We start from the raw sequence: 13985 nt of genomic DNA on the forward strand, positions 1-13985 counted from the left end.
TTTGACTTAATATCACCTTATGTTGTTGTTTTGATCTTTAGCGCGACTAGCATTTTCACTAGAGCTTGACAAATGCTAGCCTTTATCATGGCTGAGTATACCCATCACCTCCGGAGGGTGATAGAAACTCAGCTCGTTGGTTTTGTAGAGTACGTTCAAAGCATGAATGACCTCTATACAAACCTGCACCTACTCTTGGGCACTGACGACGTGAGTAGGGATGTCATAGCTGGTGTCCAAGCTATGCATGATAAAGGTGATAATCTTATTCTTCCTGTTTGGACAAGCAGCGAAGCTGAGATCACATATTGTCAAGTTTGGTTCTTTGCTCTTCGTAGGTTTGTAGAGTATTCATTTTTCGATTTCGTATTTAGCTTACTTGAGGACTTAAGAATGTGTTCCGTTAGAAGTTGTTGTGTGAAGTTTGATTTCTAGGATTAAGTTTTTAAGATGTTTTATCCTTCTTTTGCTTAAAGTTGAGTACTTGTTTTAAGCAAGTAAGTTGCGTCATCTTATTTTACACATGCCTTTTCTAAGAACATTTTAAAGTTAGTAATGTTTTGTTTTATTTAGTTTTGTTTCGTAGCAAACTAAGTGATTTAGTTTGTTTGTTTTTGTTTTTGTTTTCTGTTCTTGTGTCCCTTGCTTTTATTGTTTTATGAGTGCTTTATTCCCTCTTATAATTCGCGAGTTCAGACTATTCTGAACTTATGAAGGTATACTTCCTACGGGGGTTCTTTGGACCTCGACTCGAGAGCCAAGATCAGTTCTTCGTGATTGATCGAATCTTCCTAAGGGGGTTCTTTGGACCTCGACTCGAGAGCCAAGATCGGTTCTTGGTGATGGATCAAATCTGCAATGAGGTTAGCTTCACTAGAAAAAGCATCAACTAAACCATCATCCTTGTGAACAATCACAGTTTCTTCCTGCAAATCATCATGCTCGTGAATAATCACATCTTGATCATGCAAATCATCATGCTTATCATTATCAAGCAAATTATGTGTGGCATGCTTTGGAAAAGAGAGACTGAGAGAGTCTCCTTCGCCGGATTCTTTTTAATCTTCGCCTGCACATTAGAAATGAGAGATGAAGAATGAACAACTTGCTCTCCACAAATGACAATGGGAAAGTTTCGTTTGGCATTGAAAGTGAACGTATTTTCCGCCCAATCAATGAGAGGGTTATACTCACGAAACCATCGAATGCCCAAAAGCATATCACATCCTGAAAGAGGAGAGACTAGAAATTTTTTTGCGGAAGGACGCTTGTTGAACAGTGAACAAAACATCAAGGCACTCTTGCGTGAGGAGAGAGTCCATACGTGGAGAGAAGCCTGACATCTCGAAAGGAGATGTCTTGCTAACCTTCAAGCGGGCTCTTTCGACAAGAGAGTCACTAATCAAATCATGCATACTGCTTGGGTCAAACAATAGGACAAAACGTTGACCCTTCACATGACCATAACACTTAATGAGAGACTCATCAGTGGGAGGATCACGAGAAACACGAGAAACTTGGGTCACGCTCGTGTTCTCATTTATTGCATTGACAGAGGTAGTGGGTTTTGTGGGTTCTTTAGATTCATTAGAGTCAAGCTTTGGACATATTCTTTTTATGTGACCCTTGATGCGACAATGAAAACGACGACCTTCCTTAGAATAAATGCTTTGTTCTTCCGACGTGATGTATCTTTCTAAAATTCCTTGTTCTGCCTTTTCATCTGGAGTGAGCTTAGGTTTAGCAATTGTGTTAGCTTTACCCTAAGGTTCATTTTGAGTGTTGTTTTCGGAGAGACTATTGGAAGATTGGTTAGAAGAGTTACCGTTCTTACCATTCTTACCGTTCTGAGGAGTTTGAGTGGTACTTGGTGAAGTCTTGTTTTCCTTAGGCTTTCCCTTGTTGTGCTTCATCTCCTGCGTGAGAGCAATCGCTACCGCCTTGTTGAGATCGATTGGATCAAAAACTTCGACATCAAACCTGATATAGTCGTCCAACCCGAAAATGAAAGCCTCCTTGCGCTCATCATCCGATTTGCGTAACTGGGTACCGAGCTGCAAAACATGATTAGAGAAAGACATAACTCTCATACCATTTTGCTTGAGACTGCGCCAATCGTCTTTCAACCGTGCTAGGTACTGTGGTGGCATAAACCGTGCCTTGAGCTTGTCTTGGAAGTCGGCCCAATTGAAGGAAAGGGGCATGCCTTCTTTGGCTTCCTCTAGGTGCGCGGTCAATTGTGCCTCTTGCCATGCGTGGTGCCAATTAATGGTATCACTGGCGTACATAGCTGTCGTCAAAATCTTGCTATTTTCAGTCTTCTTAGTTGTCGCAAAACAAGCATTAAATTGATGCAACCAAGAATGAATAATCGTAGAATCCATCTTACCATCCTACTTACTGAACGTGATCTTCTCTGTGAGATGGGGTTGTTGGATCCGAATCTCGGCTTGCGCTACGTGATGAACTACCAACATCTTTGGCCGGCTTGGACTTCGAGGTGAGAACCGGTCGGACCAACTCTTGCATGCGTAGGTCTCTCTGTATCTCACTCTCGGCCTCCAAGGCCGCTCGTCTTTCTTCGGCCGCCTCCTTTCTTGCTTTGGCCGCCAAGCGCGCTTGCTCACGCTCACACTCAATAGTTGCCTTTCTTTCTTCGCGTGCTTCGTGCTCGCGCTCCAAGGCAACGCGATTCGCTTTTTGTTGTAACTTCACGTCCATCATCGACTTGACCAAAGCCTCCATAGGATTTGGTGCAAACCGTGGCGTAGATAGGGAAGGGGGAGGGTCGGGAAAACCTCTTAGACCACCCTCATGCTCATCACCTTCATGCAAAGTATCCATTCCGCTTCGTGTGATGACCATACATTGAAGTCTTGGGTTCTTAAGTTCACGAGGAACTTGGGTTCTTGTGGTTCTTGGGGTCTTGGGTTCTTGAGTTCTTGAGGTTCTTGGGTTCTTGAGGTTCTTGGGGGTCTTGAGGTTCTTTTGTAGCGTGCAATCTGTGTTAGAGAAGGATCTTCTCTTCACCCGAGCTTTCCTCTTTCTCGCGGGCGCACCCTTGGTGGCCTTGCGCTCACACCAAGGTTGCTTTTTCCCACCCCACGTCGATTGGCCGGCCGCTAAGTGCACGATCCGCTCTCAATGAGTGAAAAGAGAAACAATGGGAGGTTGGACAAGCCCTTCTTTCTTGGGTTTCCTGAGAAGGTGCATGTTGGATATCTAGTCTTTGTTGCCTCTTCTACCAGAAAGTGCTAGTGCTAGGTATCCTTATATATTGGCTTAGTCAAATTTCCCTACCCAGTTTCCAACAAAAGTCACTTAAAAATAATAAGTGAAAATTGGCTAAAATAGGGAAACTAGGTCTGTGCACTGTAACAATGCTCCTGATGGGTTTTGACTGAAATCTGATGGTCATGCTGTGTGCAACCAGAGGATATGCATCCTCTCTAAGTGTCTGGACATGCACGGTCTGCGAACAGACTCACAAAAGTGCTAGAACACTTCCTAATCTAGGATGACTGAACTGAACCGAGCCTATGTCATGAAGTAGCTTGTCCACGTACACATAGGGTTAGATGTGTACGTGACATCCATATGTGAGCATTTGTGTTGCAACGTACACATAGGGTTAGATGTGTACGTGACATCCATATGTGAGCATTTGTGTTGCATTATGATGTGCCAACCATTGAAAATATTCCTAATTTGGTGAGGTTGAGTGGGTGTGTAGTTATTAGTGCATCGAGACGCCCGTTCAAGATCAGCACGGTCTAGGTGTGATGGCTAATTTTGCTATGCCAGAATATCAAGAGCTTTGATATGGAATGAGAATATACTCCTTATTGGATGAGATTTTTCTGGGAAGCTAACGACCCAGGATATCGAGAGCTCCAATCTGGATTGAGAAAACTGATTGACCCTCGGAAATTTTTGAGCTAACTTGAATTGGTTTGTAGATATGCTGTAATTGCGGACGATCACTCTCTTTCAAGAAAGGGGATGTCACAAACTGTTGATGTGTCAAGCCACTGAAGACTTAGCCGACTTGTAGATCCCAGTCGAGGGGCCTAAATCCTAAGGTAACAAGCAATAGAAGAAGCACAAGCAGTAGAAGAAGTTTTACCAACTTACAAAGTCTTGCCATGGGGCCCAATTTTTAAGAAAGTTCACACCAACTTATGGGACCCCATCTGGTGGTGCCCAAGTAACCCAAAGACGGTTAAAATAAAGCAAGATCCACCCACCCACACATAACCAGTCAATTGCGTATGAAGCTGATGATGTGGCAGGCCAGTACGGACGCTCCGGATTTTGCGGTGACATGACGCCCATGAAATGCGCTGGCTGCTGACGTGGCAGATTGTACGGATTTTGAGAATTTACGCTGGCTGCTTTTGGGAGGCCAGATGCTTTTAAAACTTGAAGCTTTTCATGGCCAAGGGCCTTTAAATGTGTGTCATGGGCTCAGTCTGTCGCACATCTTCGCGTGGGAGTGCAGAGGTCAGAGTACCGACTTAAACTTAGTTCCAGCAATATAAAGAAATACCGAAAGGGGCACCAGGTTTGGGGCTAGTGCTCTCTTGGGGTGGAACTCTGCCACTCCCCTTCTCGTGTGTCGTGCATGTCTTTTCAGTTAATTTGTTTTGAAGTGTCTACAGTCTATTCATTTTGTCCTTTTACATTGGCACGTGGTGCCCTCCAGTTACAATGGGTACCTTGAGTATGGTACCCAGAGGGGTTGCGCAGAATGACGCTCCTTAGGTCCAAGATGAGGTGTTCAGCATGCTTGTTGCCATTACATTGTGGAACGTTTGGTGAGCTCGTTGCTGTCACAGTCTCAGTGCTATACCATCCTCTGCCGTGGTTATCCTCGCAGACATTTGGGTGGATATTATCCACACTCTACGTAAACAGTGGGATTCATCAGCGGGTTCCTCGAGGACACCCGGAAAGCACAAGCTTGTTTTTCTCAGACGATGGGCTCACTCCCAGTTTTTCAGTTTCATCAGAGGTCATAATTCAGTGGCATTACTTCCACCACAGTGATTCATCCTGCCCTCCTCTCATACCCCACCTTGAGGAGTTGCCACCTTTGGTTTTTTTCAGCCCTGTACATCCTGCGAGATAGGCTATTTCTAGCATCTCCAGGGTTCTATTGTACTCATATTTATAGAGATGATCTTTCCACCGAGAGAGAGAGAGAGAGAGAGAGAGAGAGAGAGAGAGAGAGAGAGAGAGAGAGATGAATTGGAGATGGAGGGCTAAATTGTACGTATTACTCTCTATAGGAGAGGTTTATTCCCCGAGTTTATTCCCCGAGTAGTCTTTTGCCAGTTTTGAGCCTTAAGTGTCCATAGCTTTTCAATTGTAACCAGCTTTTATAAATTATCTGAACTCTTAGCCCAGCTTATGGCGCATGGCCCAGTTGTATGTCACTTTGGGACTTCCAATGTGATGGATGTCCAGCCAGCTAACAATGATGAAACTACAAAACGTTAGGATTAAGAAAGTCCTTCACATGCATTGAAAGACGCGCTCCTTTTTTGGATGGCCTTTCCTGTAGTATTAACACAGCAGTCTTTCTTACTAAAATGATAAAAGAGAGGGGAAAAGGGGGGGTTCAGAAGAAGGGAAGGAAGAACAGGAAAATCACGTAATTTTGGTGAGGAAGGCATGGTGGGAAGCTTCTCGGAAGCTTTTAGCTTGATTTGATATTAAACAGTGGCTGCTTTTGACACAGGCCAGCTGTATAATCTTGGAGAGAGTATCCAAAACTCTTCTTTTGCAGCAGACCCAGCTTTGTGCATACGGACACACTCGCATGAGCAGCTCGAACAATCTGATTTTGGCACACCTCTTTTATATCGCTGCAAGAAATGTAGGCGCATAGTCGCATGTCAGGAGAATGTTTTAACTCATGAGCAGGAGGGTGGTCGCTTACCTGTTAGAAAAAATGACAAAGGTCCCCTTTGGAGTGAAGTGCATACAGTAGAATGTACTTCAATTTTTGTGGAACCAATGCAATGGATGACACCAGGTAGCCATATAAACTTTAGCAGCTGTTATTTGTCATGCAATTTTTATGTGTGAGTGCAAGCAAGCACTTAATGGGTAATTGAGGCTTGACTGTTGGTGCTTTATGGGTAATTGAGAAGCTTAATGGGTAATTAAGGTACTTTTGTGCATGATAAGACCTGACCTTTTATGAGTCTCTTGCTTTACTCTATAATGCAGTTCAAGAGGGCGGTGTATTGGGAAAGCTGTCATGTGCAAGCTGCAATGCAAGGTTGGGAAGTTTTAACTGGTCCGGTGCACAATGTAGCTGTGGCACTTGGGTGGTGCCTGCATTTCAGCTGCACAAGAGCCGTATGGATGCATCTAAGTTTTGAGGTAAGGCAGCACTACCTTGAAATTCTTACTTGGTGAAGACATCCTCTGTCAAGGAACGGCAAGGGAGCCTGTTAATGTACCATACAAGTATTGGCTTGGGAGTGTGGCAAACTAACAACAGACTTGCTTTTTGTTGCAACCATCAGAACTAAAGCTCTTTGTAGATTAAATGATTCTTAATTCCAATGCTACATTGTCGCTAGACAAGATCATGGTCCTCAACATTGTCACCTTTAGAAGATGGGTCTGTCTTTAGATGTGTAGAAGCCTTTCCAGACACTTGTTAGCCCTTAGCAGATGTTGAATCTTCATGCATTGACGAGTATTAATTATAAGGCTGTCCGTGAGATGAATAAGTTCCACAAATGGCAAAAAGAATGGGCTCCCCGCTGTCGCTTCCCGACTCGATCTCACCACCTCCAGCTCAACACTCGCACCCCCCACCCCCCCACCTGTCTCGCTTGGTTGAAATGGTAGTAAGCGTAGTACTCTAAAAGTCCCCCCCCCCCTCCCCCAACGCTTACTAACGCCGTAGATCCCATGAGTCCGACCCCGTGTCTTTTATAGACGGTGGGGGGGGGGGGGGGGGGGGGGGTTTGCACAATCATGTGCATATTTTGGATGCCATTGATAACTTGAGGAAAGATTCCAATTCGACTTGCTTTCAAAATTCCTTCTCTTCAATAGTTAATATGTATGCCTTAAGTGACGAGTTGTTTTCCACTCACAATTCGTGGAGTAACATTGTGTGAGCTTGAGTTGCATCAAATTTAAGCATGTGCATATGCATATACGTGCACATACAAATTTCTTAGGTGTAAATGCTAAAAAGTGAATGTTTTTATTATTATTTATGAATAATGTGTTGAAAGTTTGTGTCTTTTTTGAAGGGTACCTCAATTGCGTCAAAAGTTTGTAATTATTGATTCGTCGTTTTAGTGTATTTTTAGAAGGGTACCTCAAATGCCACAAAACGAATGTGTTTTTAATTTGTGTATAATGTGTTGAAAATTTGTGATTGTTGATTCATTGAGTGGTTCATGTGGTTGCATCATAAAATCAAAACAATCAATTTTCTAGGAGATTCTATTAGGGATAAGATGGGTAAGGTTATAGTATAGTTAACCTAACTTGATCCAACACTATTTGTTGGACAATGGTGCTACAACATATTACACCTCATCGTGACTTTACTTGAGGTTGTTGCAAGCAAGAATGTTGTCATGGGTGCCAACAATTTATCTTATCTATTCATTGAATTTAATGGAGTTTTGCCTATTATTGTGAATAGCACTTGTTTCTCACTCCTTGATGCATTGTATGTAACCAAAGATCAAGTTCATTTTATTGTCCATCTTTGCTCTTGCTAGACTTGGTTTTGTTGTTAAATTTGTGGATCGTAGATGTATTGTTCATGATGCCAGATAATAAATTGTGGCATATGCCTCTTTTTTTGTTAAGTTGTATTGAGATTAGAAAAGTGTGGAAGATTTAGATGCACGGTTTTTGAATTAAGAGATTGTTGAAAATACATAAAATTGGCATGCACGTTTTGGTCAATCTAAATTTTTTCCAATTTGTTGTCTATGCAACAATTTGAGATGGTTTCTTTGTTGCCCTCTTTTGAGCCAACATATAGACATGTATGTGAGAGTTGTTTTTTAAAGGAAAGTTGCAGAGTTCTAAGTTCCTTAGGCTAGTTCTTGGTACGATGCTCACAATTCATAGCTTGTCCATGTTGATGTGTGTGGCCTAATGTAAACTACCTTTAAGCAATAATTTGTACTTCTTGACTTTGATTGTTGAGCAATCAAGGCATACATTGTCATTTTTGTGCAAGGAGAAGTTCAAAGTCTTTGCGCTTTTTTCTTTTTTGGTTGAGAATGTATAAGTTGTGTTGTGGTCACCCTTTTGCTCCAATGATGGTATTTTCTATGAACTCCAATGTTTTTTTAGCCAATCATGGAAACGTCAAGTATAATGTCCTATTTATTATTATTATTATTAATTTTGTAGAACTCACAATTGTGAGTGAATTTTATTAGTATAACAAAAAAACTACAAAGTCAAGTCATGCTTGAGCCGAGCCATGACTTCTCTTCAGTGACCATAGGTACATCAGTTGAAAGGGGAGCCACCCTGTGATACATTCTAGGAGACCTCTAATTTAGCAATGAGTAGCCATTGCTTGAATCTTTACACCCGTTGGTAAGGCTCTGCCAAAGCACCTTGCACAGAAACACCTTCAGCTCAGGTGGCAGAAGAGGGCACTAGATGTTCAAGCAATGAGTAGCCATTGCTTGAATCTTTACACCCGTTGGTAAGGCTCTGCCAAAGCACCTTGCACAGAAACACCTTTAGCTCAGGTGGTAGAAGAGGGCATTAGATGTGATTGACACGCATTTGGATGCTTGCAATGGCTTGCCCCATTGCTTATTCGTGGGGGAAAACCAATCCATTGATGTCATAAGGGTGTTGTACACAACCTTAGTTTGCGCTTTATAGAAACGTCTGTCCTTGGGCCACCGCCATGCCTTTCACTCGAAACTGGATTCACAAGAGTGGCCCACCTTTGTCTAGCCATTCCAAAGCTCTCATGGCAAGCAGACTTTCAGTCTTGCAAATGTGGAATTGGGAGGCTAGTTGATCTGTTCCTTTCCAACTTTACAATGTCGTAAATTTTCTCATCAAAAAGGATTTCTTGAGAATAAAATAGTTTACTTGTAGAGATGGCAAAATGTGTGGTAAAAAAAGAAAGCTTTGCCACATGCATTGAGCTTGATATTATCATGCATAGCGCATATGTACTTAATAGGTGTAGTGACAAAACCTCGTGGTCTATCAATCTGTATGAAGTGGAATGGCATGAAGCCTTCTATTTGTCATTTGTGTGGTGGTGAATGTTAAGGTATATACATCAATTCCTAAGAAACAATGCAAGAGATTGGACGATGAGACTATCAAATGCCCTTTTTTGGTTATGATATGGAGAACAAAGGTTACAGGAATAATAATTACAAACAAAGCATTTCTAAATAGCCAAGGTTAGTGTTTCTAGAAGTCATGTACAATCAATGTTATCTTGTACCAAAGAGACAATTTAGCCCACAAGACATTTATGATATGCTAATGCCACTTTTTAGTGGTCAAGGGAAATAAATGTGGAGCATTATGGGACAAAAGTAATCAATCTACAGATGTATTTCAAAATAATTGGTAGAGTTTACATCACAATAAAATCACGGACCTTTGTCTTGGAAGTACCTGATTAGATTCTCAACATCCCTCTTATGCATCAAATTGGTAGAATTGTTAATGTATTCAAGTCCACACCATCTCCCATCAATAGGTGCAAACAACCTCTTAGTAGGATGGCATGACGCAACCATGGAAAATTGGACTCGTGATGGGCTATGACATAAGATTATATGACGTTGAGCATGCACACAATTATATACATACATGTGGGAGGAATCTACTTCAACTATCTTTTTGGTGGGTTGAGAGTACAGGACTCAAGGTGCAATTATAGGTTATAGCGCTTAGCAAGCACCTCATTTGTAGGAGTTATATCTCAATGTAACCATGATCTCATGGAATGATACAAAGAGAAGGTGGAATACTCAATCTAGGTTATGACTTGCTGAGAGAGATAATAAAATTCCTCTCCTACTTAATTTGGTGAAGGTACCACGTTGGTTGTGTACAATGAAATAGATTCTAGGCTATAACCAGCCACCTACTTAGAAGATCAATTGGAAGAAGATACACTGGTTATATCTTGATGCTATGAAGAAGTTTTTTTCACACATCATTAAGAATTTACCTAGTAAATATATCTACAAGTTTCTCTCATTGTAAGCAACAACTATATAAATGGAATTTTGAGCAAGGTTCAAGGATTAGAAGAGAGCAAAAATGGTAGAGTTTTTATTGTATGGTGTTGCCTAGGGAACTCACTCACATATATATGTATTGTTATATTAGAGCAAGTAAGCTTCTTTGTGTTATCTTAGGTTTGAGGGTGAGCGAGGGGCGAGCACAATAGTACTTGAAAATGTCCACAAGCACTTTAAGGCAGCTTTCAAGAAACCATTTTAGAAGCACTTTCATATAATTGTCTCACACTACACCTTATAGAAGCTTGCATAAGTTTTTTGTATGAGTCAAAGTGCTTAAAAACACTTTTGAGAACTTTTTGAAATTATTTTGAAGCAATGGGCAATACTGCCAAAAAGAATTGCTTAGTAGTTGTAAAGAAATCTTTGCAATAAATCAAATATATATTGATGTATCTGTTGTGTATTGTGCCATTGTCTCATTCCTCAATCCCTCTTTCAACCTTTCACTAAAACAATAAAGATTGAGCTTTCTCTTGCACCAAGAATATCCAAAGAAGTACCTTTCAAGTACCTTAGTACCCTTTTGGATGCCATTCAATGAGATTAGCAAGTGAATTCACTACAAACGGAATGCCAAGCCTAGTGATAGCCGAACAAAGGAGAGAGCCAATAAGTCACCAACATCATATGTCATCTTAAGGATCACCATGCTCATCCTTGGTGAGCATAAGGTTGGATTCCTTGGATGTAGAGACTGGCTTTGAGTTAAACATGCCAAACCAGTAGGTATATGAAGATTTTTGTTGAGCAATGTGTAGGGAGACAGAAAGAGTAGGAGTAGCAGACACTACAAAGAGTTTGTAATACAATGTCATTGAGAGGTGTTAACTAGGCAACACACTCATAAAGTGTATATTGTTATATCATAGCTAGGTAAGCTTCTCTTTGTTATCTTGGGTTTAAGGATTAGCCCCATAGCACATGAAAGTCCTCATAAACACTGTAAGGTGTGAGCTTTGTCCCAGAGTACTAGAGTATGAGTCAAGGAGAGAAAACATGAAATTATCCCACATGTATTTGTGCAAGGCTTTTAGGTACACACACACCCACACACTTGAGATGCTCTAGTCTTGCTGCTACAGACACAAAATGCACGAAGAATGAACAAAAAATTAGCTCACAAAACTGCCACCCCAAAAGCCTTCAAAGGCCAACCCCACCTTGGTGGGAACCCCCCAACTTGGGAGGGAAAAGGCTTGAGGGTGCTCACACACAAGACACCGACCTTGGGCGGATTCCAAGCGGGCGGTCAATTGCTTTTCGGGTCCGTCATCGGACGGGGCCTCGACTGGATACATTTTGACTTTTTTTCGACCAACCAACGACTCTGTTTGCCTGCACACGGACTCCCGTCCGCTACCGGCTTAAGCCACTACTTTGATCGTTCGACCAGCAGACTCCTCCCACACAAGAAACCGATTTTGAAGAAAATTTTGGGTCCGCCCCTCTTGGGCCCCCTTTTCCACGGCTCAACTTGACCACCCTTGACCTTGTGCCCCTTTTGGAGAAGCTTCCCACAACAAGCTTGCTGTTAAAGCCTTCAAGTCGTCTTCGAACGTTCAAGAACCGCAGCAAGCATTCAAAAGGCCCAAGAGTAAGGCTATCAAAGCTTCAAGAGAGAATACAAGACTCCGAGCTCCAAACAAAAGGTCTAAGCTTTGCACCCAAGGAAAAGCAAAGATCGGAAATTGTGAAGAGGGGCTTCACTCCGATGCAGAGGTGTTTCACAAATTAAGCAAAGAACCGTGCATTCTCTCTCTCTCTCTCTCTCTCTCTCTCTCTCTCCTGCAATCAAACTCTTATTTTTCTTGCATCCAAGCACCATTTGCTATGAATATCATTATCTACATTTACGGGGATGACCTTTTAGTTCTGCTTGTGTAAAGAGGTAGACACTACCTGGGAGAGTCTCCTAAGCTAAGACCCCTCTATTAGCGCAATGAAAGAGAAAGGGCTTTTACACTTGGCAAACCAAGTTAAAAGTCTACTTAATGAAAAAACAACTGTGGGGAGTAGTCAAGCCAACGATCATTGATCCGTCATAAATTGATGGAGCATACATACAAACACGAGCTATGAGGGCACAAAATCAAGCCAAGAACGAATAGGCATTAGGAATCGTAATCACTGCACTACATGACATGTATGTACACTTTTTGATGATTGTGAAACCTCATCAGGTGCATGAGAAGCACTAGACAAAAACTTTGGAGTTAGGAAAAAGAAGAGAAAAGTGAGCTTAAAGAAGGATCAATACAAGTAAAAAATAGAACATAAGGAAGATATTACAAGTGTGGTCAGTCGCCTCAAAAGCATGACTACACAAGTAGCTTATATAAATAGTGCAGTACCAGAAGAGGACAAAATTGTAGTTCTTCTAGCAGCCTTACCGCCTAGCTCTGACCATATAATGACCAGCATTGAGGCGAAGGATCCAACACGAGATTTCCAAGATGTAATTGACTCTTTAATGTCCGAGGAGAAGAAGCAAGGGAGGAATGCTACTTTAGGGGGAGGAGCTTTTGCAGTTATCTCTAGTAACTAAACTTGTTTCAAGTGTGACAAAGAAGGGGACATAGCAAAGGACTATCTAGCATCAAAGACTTGTAACATTTGCGGGAAGAAAAGCCACCTTCCTTCCAAGTGTTTCAAAAAGGATAGAGGAAGCACATAAATCCAAGGCCTAAAGTCTATTTGGCAGAAGAAGACAAAGATGAGGATGAAGAAGAAGGCGGCAATAGCCTTCTTGTCTATGACGATATTCTCTAGTTTTTTGTTTTGGCCTTTCCCCTTCAGTTGTATTTGTTTAGACATAGCTTGGACTAGCTTGGTCTCAATTTATACATCTGTCTGAGGGGAGGTGTTGAGTGTCTCTTGGATTAGAGATAGTTTGTCTCCTGAAATATATTTCTTTAAATCAATAGTGGTAGCGGGTGTGGGTGGGTGGGGGCAATCTCGTAAAACTAGTCGAAGCAAAGCTTCACAAACGGCTAAAGATAAAAATAAAAATTATCATATGCTTACAAAAGCAAACATTTAGTTCGCGCCCTAGAGGATAGTAGACTTATGCTTCCTTAGCAATTTGTCTCAGAACACCGTATTTATGCAAGTTCTTAGGTAAGGCCTCAATTGCGGTTATCCCTCTTGCCTAATAATTGGTAGTTCTTATTCTATTCTGTGTTTTCTTGGCTTTTGGTGGTGTTTTCCCTTTCTCTATGGTTATAACAAAGTTGACAAGTCAACCCTTGCTTTTGTTTATCTACCCTGTGATGGTTGCAAATTTTGTTGATGTTATATCTAAATAGGTGGCCAAAACGTTCTTTTCATTTCCTTTTTATAGGAATCTTCGGAGATGCTTTTGTGAAAGTTTGGATGAAAGCTAAACTAAGTGGAAAAGGGGGTTCGGGTGGGTCGCATGGGCACTGAGCATGGCATGTGGAGAAGACAGGGAGAGGGAAAGAGAGAGATTATTTTTGTGTTCGAATGCTAAGGAAAAGCAGAAGAGGTATTTTTTTTTTTTGAGGCAGAGACTATCGCGAGGTCTTGATGTGTGTGTCAATTTTTTTGCCCGAGGACAAACGAAGACAAAGGTAGTGTCAACAGAAAACCAGCTCCAGTGTATTTTCTAATCCTCTTTCCTAACTCACCTTCTTTTGTGAAATATTATTGTTCATTGAGACCATTGTTCTT

General features: G+C 41.6%; 1 protein-coding gene across 1 annotated transcript in view; it reads left to right on the forward strand.

Moving 5' to 3' along the window:
• LOC147438785 (uncharacterized) overlaps positions 1-6742 on the forward strand; it is a 67422-nt gene extending 60680 nt beyond the window's left edge. Inside the window, exons 6-7 of the mRNA XM_086484761.1 lie at positions 5744-6040; positions 6238-6742. Coding sequence (XP_086340887.1) covers positions 5744-6040; positions 6238-6392 — 452 coding nt within the window. The 3' untranslated portion in view covers positions 6393-6742. The remainder of the gene's footprint in view (positions 1-5743; positions 6041-6237) is intronic.
• The last annotated feature ends 7243 nt before the right edge of the window (positions 6743-13985 follow it).

The sequence above is a fragment of the Adiantum capillus-veneris genome, chromosome 16, assembly GCF_014529385.1.
Source record: "Adiantum capillus-veneris isolate H3 chromosome 16, ASM1452938v2, whole genome shotgun sequence".
Taxonomy (NCBI): domain Eukaryota; kingdom Viridiplantae; phylum Streptophyta; class Polypodiopsida; order Polypodiales; family Pteridaceae; genus Adiantum; species Adiantum capillus-veneris.